This window comes from Mandrillus leucophaeus, unplaced genomic scaffold (genome assembly GCF_000951045.1).
Source record: "Mandrillus leucophaeus isolate KB7577 unplaced genomic scaffold, Mleu.le_1.0 Scaffold147, whole genome shotgun sequence".
In the NCBI taxonomy this organism is placed as follows: domain Eukaryota; kingdom Metazoa; phylum Chordata; class Mammalia; order Primates; family Cercopithecidae; genus Mandrillus; species Mandrillus leucophaeus.
In genome coordinates this window covers 305,322-328,861 of record NW_012101443.1, presented here as the reverse complement: position 1 = coordinate 328,861, position 23,540 = coordinate 305,322, and the positions used below count along the sequence as shown (strand labels likewise).

Below are 23,540 nucleotides of genomic sequence, written 5' to 3'. Positions count from 1 at the left end.
TTCCATAGGTGTGTGGTAGAGTCAAACTTACATTCTAGGTTATTCTAGTGGCAGTGTGGAGGATGGATGTGAGGGGATAAACAGAATTAAAGGTGATTAGTTGGAAAGCCATTGCAGTAGTTCAAGCAAGAGATGAAGAGAACTTGGACCAAGGCAATGGTAGTGAGCATGGAGAAGGAGGAACAAATTGTTATGAAATTGAAGTAAAACCTGTAATACCTAGAATTGAGACACAGAGGCTGTAAGGAACAGAAGAATCAAAGTAAAAAAAAAAAAAGTCAATTCAAGGTAACACCCAGATTTCTAGTTAGAGTGAAACAATTCAATCATGTAAAATATATTTATTGAGTATTTATTAAATACTGGGCTCTGTCCTAAGCATTGGGTTTAGATTGTTAAAAGAAAGGGGCATGATCTTTTCCCTTATGGGGTTTAGAATCCAGAGAAGGATATAGGAATTTTAATAAACGCCATAATAAATATATGAATATATAGATATAAAACATTCTAAGGGCTTTGACTGAAAAGAACAATATGATGTCAGGAGAAAAAAAATTGAGTCACTAAGAAAGGCGTATCTGAGGAAATGACATTTAAGCACAAGTTTATGAATCCAGGCCAAGAATAGGAAAAAGAATATTAATGCAGTGGGAATAACATGTGAAGTAAAAAGGCTTGGACTCCTCAAAGGCTGACAGGAAGCCAGCATGGCTTAGAGTAAAACCCAGGTGAGGTTTAGGAGTTGCATGGGGACTATATCCCATGAAGCTTTGAGGGTCAGGTGAAACATTTATAATTTATTTAAAGTGCATTGAGAAGCCATTGGTTGTTTTTAAGCACAAGAGTGACAAGGCTGAGGAGGTTTGAATGAAGAAAAATAATGAGTTTTGTTTAAGATTAACATGTTGGTTTTAGATTTCTGTTTTCCATCACAAATCTAGACTTAGACATATTAACCTCACAGGAGAGTTTTGTGCTGGAGATATTTCTGGAGAAACGTCTGTGTTTCAAATACAGACAGATAAAGAAGAAATTATAAAGACTGAGGAAAAGCCTCAAATTGCATAAAGAGAACCAAGTGTATCATGGAAGTCAGGGAAGTGGATTATTTTGAAAAAGAAGGATGACCAACAGTGTCAAATACAATAGAGAAGCTCAGTAAGAGTAACGGTGAGAACAGTTTTAGTGGAATGATGGCAATAAAAGCCAGCTTGCCGTGGGTTGTGATGGAATGGGAAGAGAGAAATTGGTAATAGTGTAGACCATTCTTTGTAGAACTTTAGAGGCAATGTGAGAAGAGCAATTAGATAAAAGCTATAGAGAATGTGAGATCTTAGAAACATTTTTGTTGTTAGATTTTTAAAGACTCAGGCATATTTATAGGATGTTGGAAAGAAACCAATAGGGAATAGATTGAAAATGTGGAAGGATGATAGATGATGCAGAATTTCACAGGAGATGGGAGGGGAAGAAGTCATCAGCTCAGGTGGAGATTCTGGTCTTGAACAGGAGGAGTAACCCGTATCTTCTAAAACTGGAGGTAGGTCCTAAAAATGAACATGTAAAATATATAGTTATAGGGGTAAGAAAACAGGAAATTCATTTAGTCAACAAAGATTTATTTAGCTCCTATAATGCATCAATTGAGAGAGATTACTATGAAATAACTTCAGATAATCTTTGAGAGCAAGAAGAATAATGATTGAAAAGAAATTTTAAAGAAAATTGTGATGATTTAGTATTGATATTGAGAGGAATGGAAAAGAACAGAGCACAGAAAAGTGAATGTTTGAGAGACGATGCTGTGGGCTTAGCTGAGACTGTTCTGGAAAATTCTAAAAGTTGATTGATACAACAAATGATTTTTTGAGTCTGACATCTTTCACTCAACATAAATTTTGGGAATTCACCCATGTTGTATATATCAGTATTCCATTCCTTTTTAATGATGACCTCATGTCACATGGCCTCAGCCATTTCAGCAAAGTCAAAAATAGAAATGGGATTAACTGGGAATGAAATCTGTGGACAAGTCTTTTGTCTTATGGACTGATACCCATGAAATACATGGGAACCCCACCAGGTTCTTGAAGATTTTATACTAATAGAAATGTTGCCAGAGTGTATTAAGGACAAAGACAGTATGAAATGAAAAAACGCTATCAGATCTCCAAAATTCCATGGTCAGGAAACAGCTGAATATGTGTGCCAACTTTCATGAAAAAGGGAGGATGATTCAGAGGGTGGTGCCAGGAACCGGGGAAGATGAAGCCAGGAGCACAGAAGGTGGAGCTGTGATTCCAAAAGACAGAGCCAGGAGCCAGGAGGGCAGAAACTGGAAAGTAGGCGGCAGAACTGGGAGCTACTGCTCATTATTCCCAGGCCTGGAAACCAAATGAAGTTTACTCAGTCCTATTTCAGAATTGCTTGGGATTGGTAATTCCTGTTTACCTTTCATTTTCTCCCTTTTGGACCAGAATATCTATAACTTATCCTATGCCTATCTCACCATTGTATTTTGAGAGCAGATAACTTGTTTCTTTAATTTCATAGATCCACAAATGGAGAAAAGTTGTACTTCTGGATGAGTTATATCTGGAGCCTCACCTATACCTGATTTAGATGATGAGATATGGGACTTTGGAGATTTAGATGAGATGTTGAACTTTGAGTTGATGCTGTAAAGGGTTAAGACCTTTCAGGAGATTGAGATAAGTGAATGTATTTTGCATGTGGGATAGATGTGAATCTTTAGGGATGAACTGTGATAGGCAGAATAATGGTCCCCAAAGATGTTTGTATTCTACCAGAACCTGTGAATATGTTATATTACAGGGCAAAGGGAAATTAAGTTTGGAGATGAAATTAAGGGTTCTAATCAGCTGATCTTAAAGTAGGGAGATTATTCTGGATTAGTTGAGTGGTCCCAATCAAATCACATGAGCTCTTAAAAATGGAAGGGGGATGCAGAAGCATTTGTCAGATACCACCTGAGGACTTGGCTTGCTTTTGTTGGTTTTGAAGATGGAGGAAGGGAGCCACGAGTCAAGGAATGAGGCAGCTTGAAAACCTGGGAATGGCCTTCAACATACAGCCAACAAGAAAACAGGGGCCTCAGTTCTACAGCCGGAAAGAACTGAATTCTGCCAACAGCCTGCATGAGTGAGGAAACAGATTTTTCTAGAGCCTCCAGATAGGAATGCAGTCCTACTGATGCCTTAATTTTAGTAGGGTGAGACCTGTGCAGACTTCTGACCTATCTAACTATAATTAACAAATCTGGGTTGTTGTACACCACTGTTTGTGTTGCAATTTGTTATGGCAGTAACAGCTAAACTAAAACTAAAACTAAACCAGTCAAAGATTTCAACTCTTGTGGGGAGTTGAAACTCTTGTTTATTTTGGTGGCTAAGTATTGTATTTAAAAGATTGTCTTTTTAATTCTTTTCATTATTAGTCTTTTTCTTATAGTTTCCGTATGTTAAAATATGCATACATATTTTTTCCCAGATTTATTATTTTGGTACCTTCTCAAAGTTTTACTAAAAGTATAATGGAGTACTTTCACTGTTATCTTTGCATTCCTAACAAGATCTTGCTAAGTTTCATGAGACTCAAAGTGATAGAGTAGAAAAAGCAAGATACTTTCAGAGGCAAGCTCTGCCCCTTATGTGCTATAGACTCTGGCAAGCCACTGACCTACTCTTTTTTTTTTTTTCTTTTTTTTTTTTTTTTAGACAGAGTCTTGCTCTTGTTGCCCAGGCTGGAGTGCAATGGCAGGATCTTGGCTCACCACAACCTCTGCCTCCCAGGTTCAAGCAATTCTCCTGCTTCAGCCTCCTGAGTAGCTGGGATTACAGGCATGCGCCACCATGCTTGGCTAATTTTTTGTATTTTTAGTAGAGACTGGGTTTCACCATATTGGCCAGGATGGTCTCGAACTCCTGACCTCGTGATCCGCCCACCTCAGCCTCCCACAGTGCTGGGATTACAGGCGTGAGCCCCCGTGCCAGACCCTGACCTACTCTTAACTTCAGTTTCCATCTGAAAGTTTAGAAAACTAACACTTGTCTTCAAGGATGTTACAAAAATTAGGTAAGAAAATCTTGTAAATTGGCTGGGCGTGGTGGCTCACCATGTAATCCCAGCACTTTGGGAGGCCAGGGTGGGCGAATCACGAGGTCAGGAGATCAAGACCATCCTGGCCAACATGGTGAAACCCCATCTCTACTAAAAATATAAAAATTAACCAGGCATGGTGGCACGTGCCTGTAATCCCAGCTACTCAGGAGGCTGAGGCAGGAGAATCGCTTGAACCAGGGGAGTTGGAGGTTGCAGTGAACTGAGATCACGCAGCTGCACTCCAGCCTGGCGACAGAGTGAGATCCGTCTCAAAAAAAAAAAAAAAAAAAATCTCGTAAATTATTTTTAAAATCCTTCAATTATTTTCACAGATTTGTCTCTTTTCCTTTATTTCTAAAATAAAATAAAAGGTGCAATATTTTTGAAATTATGTAACGATTGTTTCAATGTAGGGCAAATTAGAAGTTAATAAAGAAAAAAAAATTCTATTTGAGTAAAGCACACATGTACTGAGGCCTACATTTTTGTTCCTAAGGTTTTGCTTTGAGCTGCTTAGGGCATACTGTGTGAGGCAGCATGGAGGCAGGAAAGCTCAGCTTCCGCGGAAGAACAGGGGCCTCCTATTGGGGGCGGGTGGATCGACACGCCCAAGTTATGCTTGGAACTTTATTACTATAAAAAGCTCTTTGATTTGTCTTTTCAACTCTCTTATAAAATGAAGCTAATGAATCACTTCAAAAATCCAAATTTTTTTTTCTCTTCCCAAAGCTTTTGTAGAAAAGATAAAAGATAAAAAAGGGAGAAAAAGGGAGGTGGGGTGAAGAAAAGTGAAGGACAGAGACAGGTTTTAGACTCATGCCCTGAGGTTATGCAGAAACAACTGTGGCAAAGGTTAAAACAAAAAGTCTTTATCTTTTCCTCAGTGGATAGCAGGAGAAAAATGACATAGGAAATAGCTACTTCAACTAAGGGAGTCAAATCTTTGCCTTACTTGTTTGACTCAATTTGCTTTAATTGGCAGGTACGTTCTTTGGGAAAGAGAAACTACTTGGAACAAAAAGAACCTAACAGCCTACTTGAAAGCCCTGTCTTAAGAGCAGATTCTGAAATTGTACACGTTTATTTCCCCATATTGTTATTTATTAAAGAAGGGGATTAAATTGCCTTGCCTCCACATATCTGATGAAAAGGGATAGCTACATTTTATTTCATACCAAATTGGATAAATTGCTTAACCTCTTACAGCTTCCATTTTTTTTAATCTGTAAAAAACAACAATCCTATATTGGTATGGTAAAAGATCATTCTAAATTGCCATATAGTAGGCTTTTAATAAATACTTATATCAGTGTGGTGGTCATTGCTGATAATACATGAAATTATTAATGCTAGTCTAATCTTGCAAGCTAACAGAAGGGCTCTAGTTTAAGCAGCTCATTGGCCAATAATATGCTACTAAATAAAGCAATGAAATAAATGTAAAAAATTTTACATATCCTAAAAAATGTGATAGATTTGGTACTAGTGGGGCATAGAGTATCAGACCAAACTGAGGGTGTCGGAACAGATTTTCTCTGTAAAAACCATATATAAATGACATAAACTTCAACTCTAGAACCTATTCAGCTTCCTCAGTGCTGCCTACACCTGTTACATCTCACAGTCAGCAGGAATATGTCATCCATAGTGAAAGCCTGGAACCAAACTAGGTTGCCAGAGCCAAAGAAATACGGGAAGATAGAATGACTCCAGAAACTGCCTGAGGCAAGAAAATGATATGATATTGAATTGAAAGACAGAGCAAATGGTATTAACATTTTCTTTACCGAGATGATAAGAAGTCAGAGATGAACATTGAATTGAGAAGGCATTTCTTTTGTTTTCCTAGTCAATCTCATTAACTTCTCAGAGCAAATTATTTTAAATTAACTGGGGTCACCATTCCTTTCATTCAGTTATGATTTACTCAGCACTTACCATGTACTAGACGCTGTGTAAGGCATTGGATATATAGAAATATGAAATTGAATCCGTGTCCTCTGGAAGCTCGTAATTTTAGGAGGCAGACATTTATTGCACAATGTGATGGGTACTATGAGAGGGTAAGCGGAGAAGTACAGAAGAGGCATCTCACCCAGTCTGAAGGATTTGGGAAGAGTTTGTTGGATGATATCTGAGCCAAGACAAAAAATGAAAAGACAATGATCAAAGAGTCAAGCTTGGGGAAATTTTACGTGTTATTTAGAGATATGTGATAACTGGTTAATTCAGGGAATTTTAGCAAATAAATGCTGGACCACAGAGGAATATGGGGGACAAGTAGCATGGGACCAGATCATGAGGACCTTATATGCCATGTTAAGATAGTAAGAAGTTAGTGAAAAATTCTGCTCATGATGCCTTAAAAATCATACAAATAACTTTTCACCTTTTATTTATATGGAAAACAAGAAAGTCTTTGAGAACAGCACATACAAAGAAGGGGGTGTTTACTAGGGGTTATGATGACTACGATACTGAGGCCTTGAATTCCAGTCTTCAAGAAGCAATTCCCACTTCCATCCCCTAGGAGTCACGGCTTGTGACAGCACAACTATGTTTTTACAGACTGTTTGTATTCTTTGGTTCTCACCTTTAAGTACCTGTCTTGATGGAAAGAAAGATCAAAGGTATTTTACTAGAAAAGTCTTAATGCAATTGTAGTGGGTTGACTAGCATCCCTCAGAAATTCATGTCCATATAGAACCTTAGAATGTGACCCTGTTTGGAGATAGGGTCTTTGCCGATGCAGTTAGTTAATATAAGGTCATACTTATACTAACTTGGTTAAGCGTGGGCCCCAAATTCGATGGCTATTGTCCCTATAAGAAAGTCATGTGAAGACAAAGACAGAGGTTGGAATTATGCTGCCACAAGCCATGACATGCCAAAGGTCGCAGGCAACCACTGGAAGCTGGGGGAGAAGCAAGGGACAGTTTCTCCCTCAGAGCCTCCGAAGGGAACCAGCCCTGCTGACACCTTCATTTTGGACTTCTGGCCCCCTGAACTGTGAGAAAATATATTTCTGTTACTTTAAGCCACCCAGATGATGGTAATTTGTTATGTCATCTCTAGGAAACTAATGTGACAAGCAAAAAAAAAAAAAAAAAAGTAAGTAATAATGAAAACTTCTCAGGTGACTTTTTCTAAATAGGGCCTTGTCCACTCCAAAAATCTCGAACTGGTCTTAATGGATAGATGAGTAATTCTTAGGAATTTTCACAGTAATTACACCATCTATAATGAAAAGAAGTTGATATAAATTTCAAGATCTTAGAAATCTGGTTTCTATACTCCTGCCTACTTACTCAAGTACTTATTTATTCCCAGTGATGATACATAATCATTTCTACAGTTAATTTTTTCTTTCTATTTAAGGTTATTTTCCTTGTCTTATCTTGAAGAACTTGATGTTTCCTATAATGAACTTACTTTTATTCCAAATGAAATTCAGAAACTCAGGTATTTTGGAAGTACATAGAAAGTTATATGCCCCTTAATTATATATTTAATAATGATTGTGATGGAGAAAATTGAGTCCTTTCATTTATTTAATAGTCATAAAATGTAATCTGTGAAGTACAAAGTTTACCAAACATGCAATTTGAATGATTGGTGTACAGTATTTTTAAGACATAACATTTTCAGGATTTAAAGAACAGTACAGATGACTACTTAACAGAATGGATAAGCTACTTACGTCCATTTGTCTCTTTGTGTACCTGTGACTCTTACTATGTTTCATTTACTTTTTGTAAGGAAATACATATACGCAAAATGCTAATAATACAAAATATAATTTTTGTGCAAAGCTTCAATTCTAACATTAATAAAACTCAAGTTTACCTATGTCCTTATAGGGCAGTATCATACTGTTTTGATTGTGACTTCAGAATAATTTTTAATAACTAGTAGGGAGATTATTTTTCAATAATAGTCTCTTAACTGTTCTCTTTAGAACATAATCCTTATGATCATTTTGTGTAATTTCTAGCACATCCAGCAACACACATAATCACAAAGTTAGAATTTTAATTGCAATTGCATAGAGTTTACTCATAAATTTGGGAGAATTTATATTTTTGATGATAAATTTTTCCACTCTAAAACATTTTTTTCATTTTTTCAGATCTCATTTTATGTTCTTCATAAGAATTTATGAGTCACTTCATATTTTTCCTAATAACCTTTTCTAAGTGTTTTATAATTGTGATTGTTACTATGAATGTAATGTAATATTTCTCTTATTTCCACTTGCTAACTATTTTCAGTACAGAATAGAGAAAAGCTATGTACTTCTTTATATTAACTTAAAACTAATGTATGTAACCAAGTTCTCCTGTTAGTTCTGATTTAGTTTTACTGCATTTTATTTTGTTTCCTAGGAATGTAATCTTCCATTTAGCAGAATGAGATAATTTTATCTCTGCTTTTAAAATATTTAAATCAATTATTTAATTTCCTATGTGAGAATCTGTATATTTTAGTAGGAAACTTCAGCCTGTTCATATTTATTATGACCAACATATTTAATTTTTTGCTTTTCATTTTACTTTGTACTTAGTATTTATTTACTTTCCCCCTTTCCTGCCTATTTTTTTAGGATGCTGTTTATTCTCTTTTTAAATTTTTGAATTTATTTTACTTTTAATTTTTAGAGACAGGATCTCACTCTGTCGCCCAGGCTGGAGTGCAGTGGCACGATCATAGCTCACTACGGCCTTGAACTCCTGGACTCCCACAATTCTCCTGCCTCAACCTCCTGAATAGCTGGGACTACAGGTGTACACCACCATGCCTCGCTGATTTTTTTATATTTTGTAGAGATGGGGGTCTCACTATGTTGCCCAGTCTGGTCTCAAGCTCCTGGCCTCAAGTGATCCTACCACCTCTTTTTTTCTATCTTACTAATTTTGGCATTCTATTGTACTTCCCTAATCTGTTAGTGGTGATCTTTCCTTTTCCCAAACTCATAATCAAACACATTTTCTTTAATGTTTTATAAAGGCAAAATAAAAACTACTTCCCCCACCATGATGGTCTATCTCCCCACTGCTGCCTTCTTCTGCTGTTCGTTGAGACCTTTAGAACACTGTTATTTTCCTGCTTTCTTTCCAAACTCATCTTCCCCTTATCCAACTCTAGGCTTTGCTGAAATAGTTTAGAAAATTTTGTTTCAGATTCTCATTAGTATTTTCCTTTGCATCATGTCTCTTTTTATTAAAGAATGTTTATTTAGCACTTAAATCTTAAAAGTATTTTAGTTCATTCTCCTTTTGTATTTATCTGTATGTATTTCAAGACTCATTGTTTACAGCTGTTTCACTCCTTTCCTGTCACCTGGAACCTGGCCATGTCTCTTTTGATTCATTGGCTGTTTAGCTTTTTTCCTTAAGTATTTTCCTCAGATGGAATCCATAGGTAATTTTTCTCGGAATCTTTAACCCTGACAAATAAATGATGTCCGGAGTGAATGGACTAGCTTGCATTCAGCGTGTTTCACAGTAACCTCCATGATTGTGTCCTCCTCTAGTTCCCAGGGTGCTGGGGAGGCACCTGATGCCAATTTGATTCTTTTTTTCTCCCTAAGTGACTTTCATTCTTAACTGGAAAGACTAAGATTCTCCCATAATCTTTGACCTTTCAGAATTGTATTAGATTATGCTTACAAGTTGTCTTTTTTTAAAACTGTCTTTCCTGGAATTCAGTGAATTCTTCTAATCAGCCAGCTCAAACTTCTCTTTTCTGGTTAAGAAAATATGTTTAACTATTTCCTCATCTGTTTCATATTTTCTTCCTAAAATGCCTGTATTTACATGTTAGATCTCCTAGATCTGTCTTCCGTGGTACTAGATTTTTCCTCGTGGTTTTTCTTTCTTTCTTTATTTTTTTGTTTTGAATTATTTCTTCTACTTTGTCTTTGCCTCTAATTTGGATCCCCATGAAGACCATGTTCTTCTTTCATTCATCCACTTAACTTTTTAGTTTTACAAATTATGCATTTTGGTTCCAGAACATCTCTGTGTGTCTGTGTGTGTTATATTTGAATCTTGTTTCCCCACCCCGCTCCCCAACTTTTTATCCATCCCTCCACAGAAGGTGCTTGTCCCAGGACCTTTGCTTTGTGTGTTGTATGTGTTTTTCTCTTCTGGCCACTCTTTTTTCCATGCAAGTCCAATGGCAGTCACAGAACACCACTGAGAATGCTAAGAAAGTGAGTGGTGGACCAGGAGGAAGCTTCTCTGCACCCCAAAGTGCTCAGCTGCCAAGGCAGTCTCAACACAGAGCTATTCTAGCTTTAAGGATGGTTTAGCAGCCAGGCGCAGTGGCTCACAGCTGTAATCCTAGCACTTTGGGAGGCCGAGGCGGGTGGATTGCCTGATAGCCACTAACAGATTAGGGAAGTACAATAGAATGCCAAAATTAATAAGATAGAATAAAAGAAGTGATAGGATCACTTGAGGCCAGGAGCTTGAGACCAGACTGGACAACATAGTGAGACTCCCATCTCTACAAAATATAAAAAAATCAGCGAGGCATGGTGGTGTACACCTGAGGTCAGGCGTTCAAGACCAGCCTGGCCAACATGGCGAAACCCTGTCTCTACTGAAAATACAAAAATTAGCCAGGCGTGGCGGTAGCGGGCGCCTGTAATCCCAGCTACTTGTGAGACTGAGACAAGAGAATCACTTGAACCCAAGGGGCAGAGGTTGCAGTGAGCCAAGATCGGGCCACTTCACTCCAGCCTGGGCAACACAGTGAGACTCCATCTCAAAAACAAAAACAAAACAAAAAAAAAAGGTTTAGCCTCCCCCTAACTCTCTTAGAACTCATTGAGGGGAAGGAGGCAGCTAAACAGGTGTGTCCTCCAAGGTAGACCAACTCAGACAGGGAGAGCCTCACCATGGCTGTTCTGGTGAGCCGTGGTGAACCTTCACTAGCATTTGCCTAGGGGGTGCCACACTCATTCTGATTGTCCACATAGAGTTTGTATTTCTCAGCTTGGGCTACTATAACAAAATACTATAGGCTGGGAAGTTATAAAAACCAGAAATTTGTTTCCCACAGGCTGGGAAGTCCAATATCAAGGCCCCAGCAGATGTGGTGTCTGGTGATGGCCCCCTTCCTCATAGATAGCCATCTTCTCACTCTAACCTCACATGGCAGAAGGGGTGAGGGGTCTCTCAAGTCTCTTTTATAAGGGCACTAATCTCACTTATGAGGGCTCCCACCCTGACCTAGTCACCTCCTAAAGGCCCCACCTCCAAATACCATCAACTTAAGGTGAAGATTTCAACATTTAAATTTTGAGGGGAGAGAAACATTCAGACCAGAGCAGGACTCTCTCCTGCTGGCCCCTAGGCTTGTGATTTGTGCAGAAGGAAAAGGTGGCCATGCCAGCTCTCTCAGGACTGTGGCAGAGTCCAGGATCTTGCTCACCTTTTTCAGACCATGAGAGGTGAATTAGTCAAACTCTGGTTGAGGGATGAAGAGAGCTGAGGTGCCATCTTCCTAGCCTCATTGTTTTAAATACCCTTGTTGATCACATTTTAATGTTATCAGCAGGAGTCATAAATAAGTTACACTGTGTGGATATAAGATGTGAAACTAGATTGTAAGTGAGAATCTAGAGGCCCTCAGCAATTTGTTTCCTAAAGTTCATATATCAGCCTTTTCACCTCTAATACATTTGACAAGTTGGACCAGCCTTCGATTTGATTTTGATGGGTCTCTCATGAATAGACTCTTTTCTGTCTGCTTCTAGGACTAATTAGAAAGGAGATACATGACTGTACAAAAATACCATTGAGGCAAATGAAAATAAGAAAATCAGTAATGTTGGCTCTGTTTGAATAAAGAATAAGGGTTAGTAGAAGTAATTGACACAGAAAAAACCCAGAGGACCCAGTTAATGAAAAGTTTAAGCACAAAATAGCACATAATATGTTTTGATAGCATAAATTTCACTATTTTGATTGGGCTTGAATGAAAAAATATATATGTATTGATGTTTAATTTGTCTATGAAAATATATTCTGTGAATCACACTATACTGTATTTTATGTAATATGACATTGATTAGTCTTGTGTTTGTGGATATTTTTTGTTCCATAGTGATGACATATTGCAAAAATCCAAACTATATACTTAAACTGTGCTATTCGCTCAAATGTACTTATCTGCATAATACTATATTGGTTCAGTTGCTTTAGAAATTAATTCTATTGATTCTAAAGAAATACTTAAATTCATACTTGTGTTTTATTGGTACTAGGTTTGATGCCAATTTTTAAGAACGATTGAGGCAGAATTTTACTTTAATATTATGAATTGTGTAATACCTTTTAAAGTATGGTGTCCTTTATTTACAGATCACTTGAAAGACTCACCGTTGATGGGAATGAACTGAATTTTTTCCCACGTGGAATTTTGAAGCTTAACCTGACAAAAATTCAGTTTGAGAATAATTTCACTCATCCTTGTTTTTGGAGAGAGAATTCTTTGAATAATCCACAACAACTTACTCAAATTATTTCTTTGTTCATTGTCCAAAATAAACTACATAAATTTTATGATAAGATCCCAGTAGAAGTTCAGAAGTTACTAAACTGGTGAGCAAATGCTAAAGCCCTTTTAACCAAAATATATCTTTAAGCATTTAAAACGTTCTTCATTACAGGCTTAGATGACAGTGTCACTAACACACACACGTACTCCATGACACACACAAAACCATACACACAATTCTTCAAATCGCTCCACCCAGTTCTTCAGGTATAATAATGTAATCTGAATCCGACCCCATTGTGTGATATTCTCAAGTTGTTACTTAAATCCAGTGTGAAATGTGAGTTGTCTATATGGCTGTTGCATAAATCTTTTCTATGAATTTCTGAGTTCACAGAAGTGGATTCTTCCAAAAAAATTATTTGGCTCCAGGCACACTATTCTGGGAGGTGTTTCCCTCCACTGTGACGTCATGGAGACCAGGAATAGAGCAGGCATGCATGGAGTAACCTCCCTCATGGTATCAATGACCAGCGTTGGAATCATTGCCTAATCTCAAGACCAGGGTACTTAAACTCCCACATCCTTACAGTCCACTTAGGCTTGTCGCTTATTTTCTTCAGATGGTAGAAGACCACTTTTATTGAATTACTGGCCATCAGTGCTTAGGTTATTAATTTAACAAATATTTGCTATATGCCTAAGTAAAATGGCTTCCCAGGCATATATAAATTATAAACATTGACTCAATAAAAGGCAGGAAACCTAAACAGCCTAGTAACTATTGGAGAAATTGAACAGTAGTTAAAAATCTACCAATGAAAAAGGAACTAGGCCCAGAAGGTTTTGATTTTAACGTATTAAGATGTCAATATTAGTGAATGCACATGAGAAAGTAAGAAAAATCACAAAGGCAGTAATTTTTTTGAAGAATTATAACCTAACTGGTGTGTGGTAAACAGATATGGGATCATGAGATTTGGATTCACCACAAGGTACTTGGGAAGCTGAATTTGAGATTCCTGAATTAAATGTGGACTCCAAAAGAGGCTTAATGGTCCCAGAGCAGTGAACTAACTCTCCCAGCAGAAAAAAATGTTTTTGAGAGAAACATCCTCCATTTAGACTGTAAACGTTCCAGAAAATTATGTTCAAATGAATATTAGCTCACAGCTTAAAGAAATTTCCAAATATATGAGGAAACAAGCCACCAAGAAAATAGCAAAACAATCAAACAGATACTAATTTCCAAGGACCTAGGATATTAGTATTGCAACTGTGACCAGAAAAACATGAGAAAGAAATGTTAAGTAAAATGAAATTCTAGAAACTAAAAAATAATAGTTAACATTAACTCAATGCGTGAGTTAAACAGCAGATTATACACGCATGAAGAGAGATCTGAAGAAATTATAGTAAATATGCAGACAGGAGGTAAAGAGAATGGAGAAAAAAGGACAAGATTTAACATACACTTACAGACCCAGAAAGTGAGAACAGAGAGAATGGTGGGAGTCATTATTCAATGAGATATTGGCTACGGATTCTTAGAAGTAAAAGACGTGAATTCACAGACATCATCAGGAGCTCTATAAAAGCTAAGTAAAATACCTTGTGACAAAACTGAAGAACCCCAAAAACAAAGATAAGAATCTAAAATCAGCCAGGAAAAAAAAAATCACTTACAAAAAACAACAAATCAACTGCCAGCAACAGTGGACCAGTGACTGAAAAAAAATATTATTTTGCCCAGCAAAGCTTTCAAGAACAAGAGAAAACATGGTATTTTTATATAAACCAAAACAGAATTTGCTCCCAATAAATTTTCACCAAAGGAAGTTGCAAAGGGTGTACATCGACAAAAGAAAAACGATTCCGGAAGCAAGTTCTGAGAGGCAAGAAGGAATGGTGAGAAAAGCAGTTGGAAAATATGTAGGTAAACAAACATGATCTCTATGAAATCCTAATAACAAATACGGGGTTTAAGAAATATAACTAAAACCAGACATCAAACAGTTAGAAATATAATTTTTAAAAGATACTTTTTATGATAGGAAGAAACAAACCTAATGTATAAATATATTAAGTGAAAAATGTGTGAAACATTATGGAAAAAAAGCTAAATCTTTATAAAATAGTGAAGGCTGAATTAAATGGAAGAGATATAGATACTTAGGGATAATAAGATTCAGTACTAAAAACACATGTTATTCCCAAATAGAGCTATAAATTCAATGCAATTCTGGTGAAGATGCCAATAGAATTTTCTCAGGAACTTGATAAGCTTACTCTAAAATGTACATGGAAAAGCAGAGGCTCCAAAATAGCCAAAAGAAACCTGAAAAAGAAGCCTAACATAAGAGGCTTGCCCACCAGACATCAAGACTTACTACAAAGTTAGAGAAGGCAATAAAGGTTGGTATTAAGTTCAAGGAAAGGCAAATCAACCAATGGAAGAGAAAACAACCCAGTTATTTTGTTCTGATGCATGTAGGAAAACTTGACATTTGACAGAATAGCCCTGTGGATCAGTAGTGAAAGAATAGACTTTTGACTAAATGATGCTGAGACATTTGGTCATCCACAAGGAAAAAACAATAAAATCAGATTCCTGCTATATATATGGCACCATCAGACACACAAAAAAATCATTTCCATTTTGATTAAAGATTTAAATATGAAAAGCAAAACTTTAAAGCTTTTACAAGCAAGTGTAGAAGGCTCTCTATGACTTCATGGTAGGCAGACATATCTTAAACGCAATGCAAAAAATATAAACAGTAAAGCAAAGTTTTATAAATTTGACAAAAGTGTAATATTTACATAAATATAAGATACTATCAATGAAATTAAAAGACAAGCCATTAACTGGAAAAAGATATTGCAATGCTTAAAATAGTTGAATAATATATATATATTATTACTATATATATACACACACACACACATATATATAAAGACAGAGAGAGAGATAGTCATCCCTTATCCTTGGGAGATGCATTCCAAGACCTCCAGTGGATGCCCGAAACCATGGGTAGCACTGAACCTTATATACATTGTGCTTTTCTATACATGCATATCTATGATAAAGTTTAATTTATAGGGGTGGTGGCGCCTGAGGTCACCATGGCTACCAAGCACAAAACCGCAGAGCCAGTGGTACCTTTGTTTGTGGATCGATACTTCATTCACTGGTACAAAGCAGATGTCAAAGGAAAATCTTGTGAGGACCACTGTATACCACAGCACTCTAACCGAATATGTGTCACCACATTGACAGAATCTCATCCAGTTCTTCAAAGTGGAAAAACAATTAAAAGCATTCCCTGTCAGATCAGTACCAACTGTAGCAGACTTCAGAACAAGGTCTCTGGGAAATGTAAGCGGGGGGCACAGTTTCTAACAGAACTTGCACCGCTCTGTAAGATGTACTGTTCAGATGGCGAAGCATATACTGTATCTAGTTGTGTTAGAGGATGTTCGATGGAAGTGATTGAACACATTCTCCATAAACCATCTATTCTTCAAGAAAAGCCATCCACTGAAGGCTACATTGCAGTTGAGTTACCCAAATTTGAAGAAAGTAAAAACATAACAGAAGGGTTACTGACACAAAAACGGTATGAAGAAGTCATGGTGAAAATGCATTAATGCCATGCATCAACGTCACAAGGACTGACATGGAGCAAAAAGCAAAGCGGAATTCTTGTTACCTGGCCTAAACCATCAGTGCACGAAAGGAGAACCAGTATATGTGAAGCATACTTCACAGCCATGTGCCGGGGAGGCCTAATGTTTCACTTAACTTCGTTTACCCTCTCTGGCTTTCGTAATGAGCCTTGGTTCCCATTTGTCTTCAGCCTGCCAGACCTGGCCTGCCCTTGTACTCACCCTGTTCTCTTGCATCTCTCTAACAACTGGCATGCAAGGAATGTTTTTTTCTGATTAAAAACAAGCAAACAAAGCTCTTTGAAGAAAATATAGAAAATATAGGAAAGTTTTAAGTAGCCAAGTAAAAATAATTTACTCATTATCCCATAATCCAGCAGTAAATACATTTGATCCTTGAACAACATGGGTTTGAACTGTGAGAGGGAACCATAAACGAATCAAAAATATATCATTAACCAAACACAAAACCCACTTATAGAGCAGGCTGACTTTTCATATACTCAGTTTCCAGAGGACCGACTGCAGGACTTGAGTTATGTGTGGATTTGGGTATATATGGAAGGTCCTGGAACGAATGCCCCATGTAAACCAAGGGATAACTGTACTACATTTTAACCTACTTCTGTTTGAACATTATAGTATGGTTATTGCTTTTGCCTCATTGTCCTATTAGTCTGAAGTTTGAAAAAACCTAACCCACCTTTCTTACCCAATCTGCTATATAATGTGACTACCAAAAAGTCTAGTCCCAGCCTATCTGCCTCAACGCCTCTCCCTTTTAGGTTGTAGGGAAGAGGCCAGAGTGCAGACTATATCTTCTGCCCTCCTTATGCCAACAAGGTGGCCTTCCCCTCTGAAACAAAGTAAAACTGCAACACTGTGACTGCTGAAATGAGGGACATGTGAAAAGGCTCTGAACAATACAACAGCTTTCCTAGGAAATGTATTATAATGCAGTGGGAAGCTAATTCTTGAAATATGCATATTGTAGTCACTCAGTCTCACATACTCTAGTTACCAGCAAATAAGTTACTGAGAATATGTCATTCAAAGGCAAGGAAGCCTTTGATAGGAACAAATGCTTTCACATCATTTAAACTAAAAAAAAAAACCTCCAACAACTATGAATTTATAGTTTAAGATCGATTTACACTGAATTTCAAATAAAAGGACTATACAACTTGTCATCTTTCTGTAAGGGCTGTAACACATAAATACATTTCAATATCCCTGTTTTTAAATAAAATATACATTTACATACAGAAAAAAGTTTATAAATTAGGCACAGTAAGATAACTAATAATAACAATAACTAATAACTAATAAAATAACTAATAATAAAGTAGGACAATTATAACAGTATGCCAGTATCACTACTGTTGCTCTTTGGGGCAATTATTAAGTAAAATAAGGGTTACCTAAAGAAGTACTGCAGTACCACAACAGTTGATTTGATAACTCAGAGGGCAACAATGGGTAGAGTCTACAATGTGGATACATTGGACAAAGAGATATAATTCCTATCCCAGGTGGGCAGTTTAAAACTTACAAATTGCTTATTTATGGGATTTTTCATTTATTATTTTTGGACCACAGTTGATAACTGAAACTGTGGAAAGCAACACCTTGGATAAGAGGACACTACTGTATATCTTCCATAAATCAATAAGAAAAGATATAAACCGTAGACAAGTAGATAAGTGATAGGAATGTGAAATTCATGGATGACAATACACAGATAGGTAATAAACATGAAGAATGTGAAATCTCACTAGTAATCAAGAAACTGCAATGTAAAATAGCAACAAGCTTTTTTTAACCTACCTATTTTATCAAAATTTACAAGATTGATATTGTGCTAGCTTTGGATGCCCGAAAATATGACTATCATCATGTATCATTGTTGGTACTATAAATTGGTGAAAGCTTCTTGGAAGGCAATTTGACAGTTTCTTAGTCTTTAAAATAGCACCTTAAATCTTAGGAATCTGTCTTACAGAAATAGTTACATGTAAACACAAAGTTAGATACGGGGATTATAACTGCAGCCTAAAACTGCATCAGTCAGAGAGTGGTAAAATAACTTACGGCATATTCATACTATGAAACATTATGATGCTATTAATAAGAATGAAGTTTTATTCTTAAGTTTTGACTTGGAAATGTTGTCCCAGTCAAAAAAATGTTTTGACTTGGAAAGTTGTTCAAGACATTTCATTAAACTTTCCAAGTCAAAAAAATGTTTTGACTTGGAAAGTTGTCCAAGATATTTCATTAAATTAAAAAAGGAAGTTATTCCCACAGACACATACATACAGAGTGAGGGAGCACACACGTGAGAAAGATTCCATTTATGTAAGAAACAGTTACGGATCTAGGAGCTGGAGGGGGCAACCCAAGCCAAGAGCTTTAGTTATTCTAGGGAGAGGAGTTGCAGTGACTGAAGAGAGGAATAAGCAGGAATCTCTGTGTTTTTCTCTATATATCTATATTGTTTGGAAATTTTACAAGGACTCATTTTCATGTAAATAAAAACTGACACAAGTGAATTATAAATAAAAGCGGCTGGAGGAGGAGCTAATGACAAATAGTTGGGGACACAGGGGAAAGATACAGGGATGAAATAGTATTTGAGAAGGGTCTTGAAGGACCAGTAAAATTTGGAACTATGTCTTGTGTTCAAGGGACCTTCCAGAAAGAGGAAACAAAATGGGAAAAGAGGGATGTGGACAAAGAGAAAAATGAATATTTAGCCAGAACAAAACATCCATAAAGAGTAGTGGGCCGGGCACGGTGGCTCACACCTGTAATCCTAGCACTTTGGGAGGCTGAGGTGGGCAGATCATGAGGTCAGGAGATCGAGACCATCCTGGCAAATGTGGTAAACCCCGTCTCTACTAAAAATACAAAAAATTAGCCTGGCGTGGTGGCACGCGCCTGCAGTCCCAGCTATTCCGGAGGCTAAGGCAGGAGAATCACTTGAACCCAGGAGGCAGAGGTTGCAGTGAGCCGAGATTGTGCCACTGCACTTCAGCCTGGGCAACAGAGTAAGAATCTGCCTCAAAAAAAAAAAAAAAGGGTAGTGGTGGCCAGGCATGGTGGCTCACACCTGTAATCCCAACACTTTGGGAGGTGGAGGCAGGTTGATCACCTGAGGCCAGGAGTTCAAGAACAGCCTGGCCAACATGGCAAAACCCTGTCTCTACTGAAAATACAGAAGTTAGCTGGGCGTGGTGGCACATGCCTGTAATCCCAGCTACTTGGGAGGCTGAGACAGGAGAATCACTTGAACCCAGCAGGCAGAGGTTGCAGTGAGCTGAGATCATGCCACTGGACTCCAGCCTGGGCAACAGAGCAAGACTCCATTTCAAAAAAAAAAAAGACGAAGAAATAAAAAAGGGAAGAAATAAATAGAGTTAGCTAGCTGTCCATTAGAGATCACTGAATGCATTGGAAGTTTCTTCTTCAGGCCTTGAGAGTCACTGAGTCCAAATAGTACAAATACACCTGGCAGTATGTCAAAGATGGACTAGTGCAGGGCAAGCTGGGTGGAGGTCAGTTAAAACACTCATGTCCATAACAGGTAAGGAGGGACTGATCCAGAGTAACAAGCAGGAGTATGAACAGGTGGGAAATGCAACAAGACAAATTTTGGAGGTAAAATTAACATACCTAGGTATGTGGGCCAAGTGAGAAAGGGAGGATGAAAAATGACTACGAGTTCAACCTCATCATAGACGACTGTGATATTAGTAAAAATAAGAACAGTGAGGGAGGGATTTGTCACCCAACCACTGTCATCCTCCAATGTCTACCCTTGGCTTTAATCCTGAATTTCTAACTACTGAAAATTTCGGTACTGTCCTACTTTTGCTGAGTTCTTTGGATTGCAGCTCAGCTGTGGGCTTGCACTAAAGTCACTCTAAGCTCAGCTACTGCTCTCACTTCAATGGCTGCCCTCTCAATTAGCAGCTATGTATGTCATTTTTGTCCTGTACAACTTATCATTGCTGTCTGCCTCTCTCTCTCTCTCTCCCCACATTGTATCACCTCAGACAGAGAATCCACTTCCATTGAGAGTGGGGTCAGAAGACTCATGTTCCATAGAAGTTTACCTTGACTTCCTAGTGCATTAGGATGATAGAAATTTTTGTTTGTTTTTATTTTTTCTTTTATTTTTAGCTGGCACATAATTATACATATTTATAACATACAGGGTGATATTTCAATACATGTATTTAGTATGTAATGTTAAATCAGCTTAATATATCTATCACCTTATTTATTATTTGTGTTGTTAACATTTAAAATCTTCTAGCTTTTTGAAAATACACAGTAAATTGTTAACTATATTCACCTACAGTGCTATAGAACACTAAAACTCCTATCTACCTGTGACTTTTTTCCATTTTTAACCTCTCCTATCCTCCTCTTCCTCTTACCCTTCCCAGCCTCTAATAACCACAATTCTACTCTACTTTCATGAGCTCAATTTGTGTTTAGTTTCCACATGTGAGTGCCTTTCTGTGCCTAACTTACTTCACTTAACATAGTGTCCTCTAGGATCATCCCTGTTGCCACAAATGACAAGCTTTTACTCTTTTTAAAGCCGAATAGTATTCCAGTGTATGTATATACCACATTTTCTTTATCCATTCATCTGTTGGTAAACATTAAGATCAATTCCGTATCTTGGCGATTGTGAATAGTGCTGCAATAAATATGGGGGTGCAGATGTCCCTTCAATATACTGATCTCCTTTGCTTTGGATAAATACCCAGTAATGAGATTGCTGGATAGCAAGTTAGTTTTATTTTTACTTTTTTGAGAAACCTCCATACTCCATTATGACGGCTGTACTAATTTACATTTACCACTGAAAGTGTGTGAAAGTTGCTTCTTTTCTGCATCTTTACCAGCATTTTTTACTTTTTATCTTTTTGATAATAGCCATTCCCACTGGGGTAAGATATCTTGTTATGGTTTTTATTTGCATTTCCCTAAATATTCGTGATGAGCATTTTTTCATATACTTATTGGCCAATTTATTATGTCTTCTTTTGAAAATATCTATTCTTTGATCATTTTAAAATCAGATTTTTTTTTCTGCTGTTGAATTAAGTTCCTCATATATTCATTAGTGCCTTGTCAGATGAATACTTTGCAAATATTTACTCCCATTCCGTAGGTTGTTGATTCTGTTGATTTTTCCTTAGTAGTGCAGAAGGTGTTTAATTTGAGATTAGTCCCATTTGTCTATTTTTATTTTTGTTGCTTAAGCTTTTCAAGTCTTAACCATAAAATCTTTGCCTAGGTCAATGTCCTGAAGCATTTCCCCTATGTTTTCTTCTAATGGTTTTATAGTTTGTTTAAATACTTAAACATATTTTTATAATCTAATGGTTGTGAAATGGTATTTCTTTGCTAATTTATTTTGTATTTCCCGATTACTAGGGAGATTGAGAAGCTTTACCTATGTTCTCTTGACATTCATTTTTTTCTTCTTCTGTGAATAGTCTATTCCTGTACTGATGTTAATGTACTAATGGATTAATATTTTGTAACTGATTTCTAACCATTTAAAAATACATTATGGACTCTAATTCCATGCCGGGTTATGATAGTACCTTTTTTTTTAAATGATATATTTATTTTGTATCATAAAAATTACATGTTTATTATAAAAAATTAGAATATAAACACATTATTAAGAAACGTAAAATCCCCTGTGATCACATTTCCCAAGAATAATAACTATTTTCAATTTGGGATCTATCATTAGAGTTTTTTCTTGTTATGCATATATACTTTTTTGTTTTAAAAAGCTAGGATTGTATTATAAATATATCTACTGTATTGTTTTGGTCTTTTAGCATTTAGTCTTTCACTTCAGGGGTAGCACTTATCTAGGTGGTAAGCTCAATGAAGATAAGGGCTGTATTTTATACTGTTTAGAGTCTTGCATAGCACAGAGTCTTTAGTAAAAATGTATTAAATATTGACTTGCTGTTTCCTACATTTCAGCACATCCAGGTGTGAATGGTGTCATGGTCCCAAGTTTGGTGAAGGTTTTCGTGTCATCCGATCCTGTGATATTTTTGGAGCATCACAGCTTCCAGTTATGTTTCATGTCTGTTCTTCTTCTTGCTATAGAAGAATAAAGGAAAGCAGTTTTATTTTAGATGGTAGTCCTAGTAGAAGAATAGCTCTAGATGTGGAGTTGTCAAAAGAATTATAGTACAATGATTTATCATATATATATATAAACTTCACTGGCTTTTACTACATATATGTCTACATGTAGTAATCCATCTCTTTGAAAGTAGAGGTTCTGTTTGGAAGATATAAGTGTCTTCTCATATGAATTATCTTTGTAATTCTAACTCCTTATAAAAGTTTGTGATTGTTAGGGAATTGTTGCAGAATAATGACTCAAGGAGGATTAGTAAAGCCTTTAGATTTGAATACAGATCTAGAAAATTTCTTTCAGAGCCTGTTTACTATAAAAGGAAAAATGTTAGAATCCTTTGCAAAATGGGTTATATCTTACAACTGGTCTTTTCATGCATCCATACTAAGTGACGAGATAGCATTGCAGAGCCATCAGTGGGGTTTGTGCTGCATACAGCTTCAACGTCACACATCCAAGTGCTCAATGCTTGTGCATTTCTGCGGAAATCTGACCAGTGCCTACCATCTCAATTTTAGGTTGTTTGGGGGAATAAATGATTAATTCTATCCCCAATTGTTTGTTTAAATTAATTTCCCAGGTTCTTGGAGAACTGGTACAGTCTTTAATTGTTACCTTGAACTTCATTTCCTAACGCTGAGAAACTGGACATTAGCCTGATTCCGTAGGCTAGCACCAGCATCTACCAAGGCCTACAGTGATAGCCTGACAGGAAAACAAAATATAACTTACAAAATAACATTGCAAGGCAGCATTTGCATGCAGTGAAACTTCCTTTAAGAATTAACGTTTGGTAAGAGAAAGATAAAAGGGCATTTTGATATACAAACAACTTTACAATGGCATAGAATTATTTCATGTATCTTTTACACGCAGTTCACTTAAATCTCAAATATCATTGCTAATTAAATTTCGTGATATGAAATGATTTAAATTTACACAGCTATCTTATCATTAATGTCAGAAAAATACATTATGTCATGTTCGTGTGTATCTTTTAGTGATATCATTTAAATAAAGATAAATCAGGCAAAATAATTTTTCTATA

General features: G+C 36.7%; 1 protein-coding gene and 1 pseudogene across 2 annotated transcripts in view; both read left to right on the top strand.

The window, feature by feature from the left end:
• LRRC63 (leucine rich repeat containing 63) overlaps window positions 1–22,540 on the top strand; it is a 64,326-nt gene extending 41,786 nt beyond the window's left edge. The window contains exons 8-10 of the mRNA XM_011974582.1: window positions 7,501–7,584; window positions 12,495–12,734; window positions 22,327–22,540. Of these exons, the coding sequence (XP_011829972.1) occupies window positions 7,501–7,584; window positions 12,495–12,734; window positions 22,327–22,540 (538 nt within the window). The remainder of the gene's footprint in view (window positions 1–7,500; window positions 7,585–12,494; window positions 12,735–22,326) is intronic.
• Window positions 15,739–16,712, top strand: LOC105535483 (annotated as a pseudogene). The gene has a single exon (XR_001005435.1). The product of XR_001005435.1 is annotated as a protein Simiate pseudogene (transcript).
• Window positions 22,541–23,540: the final 1,000 nt, after the last annotated feature.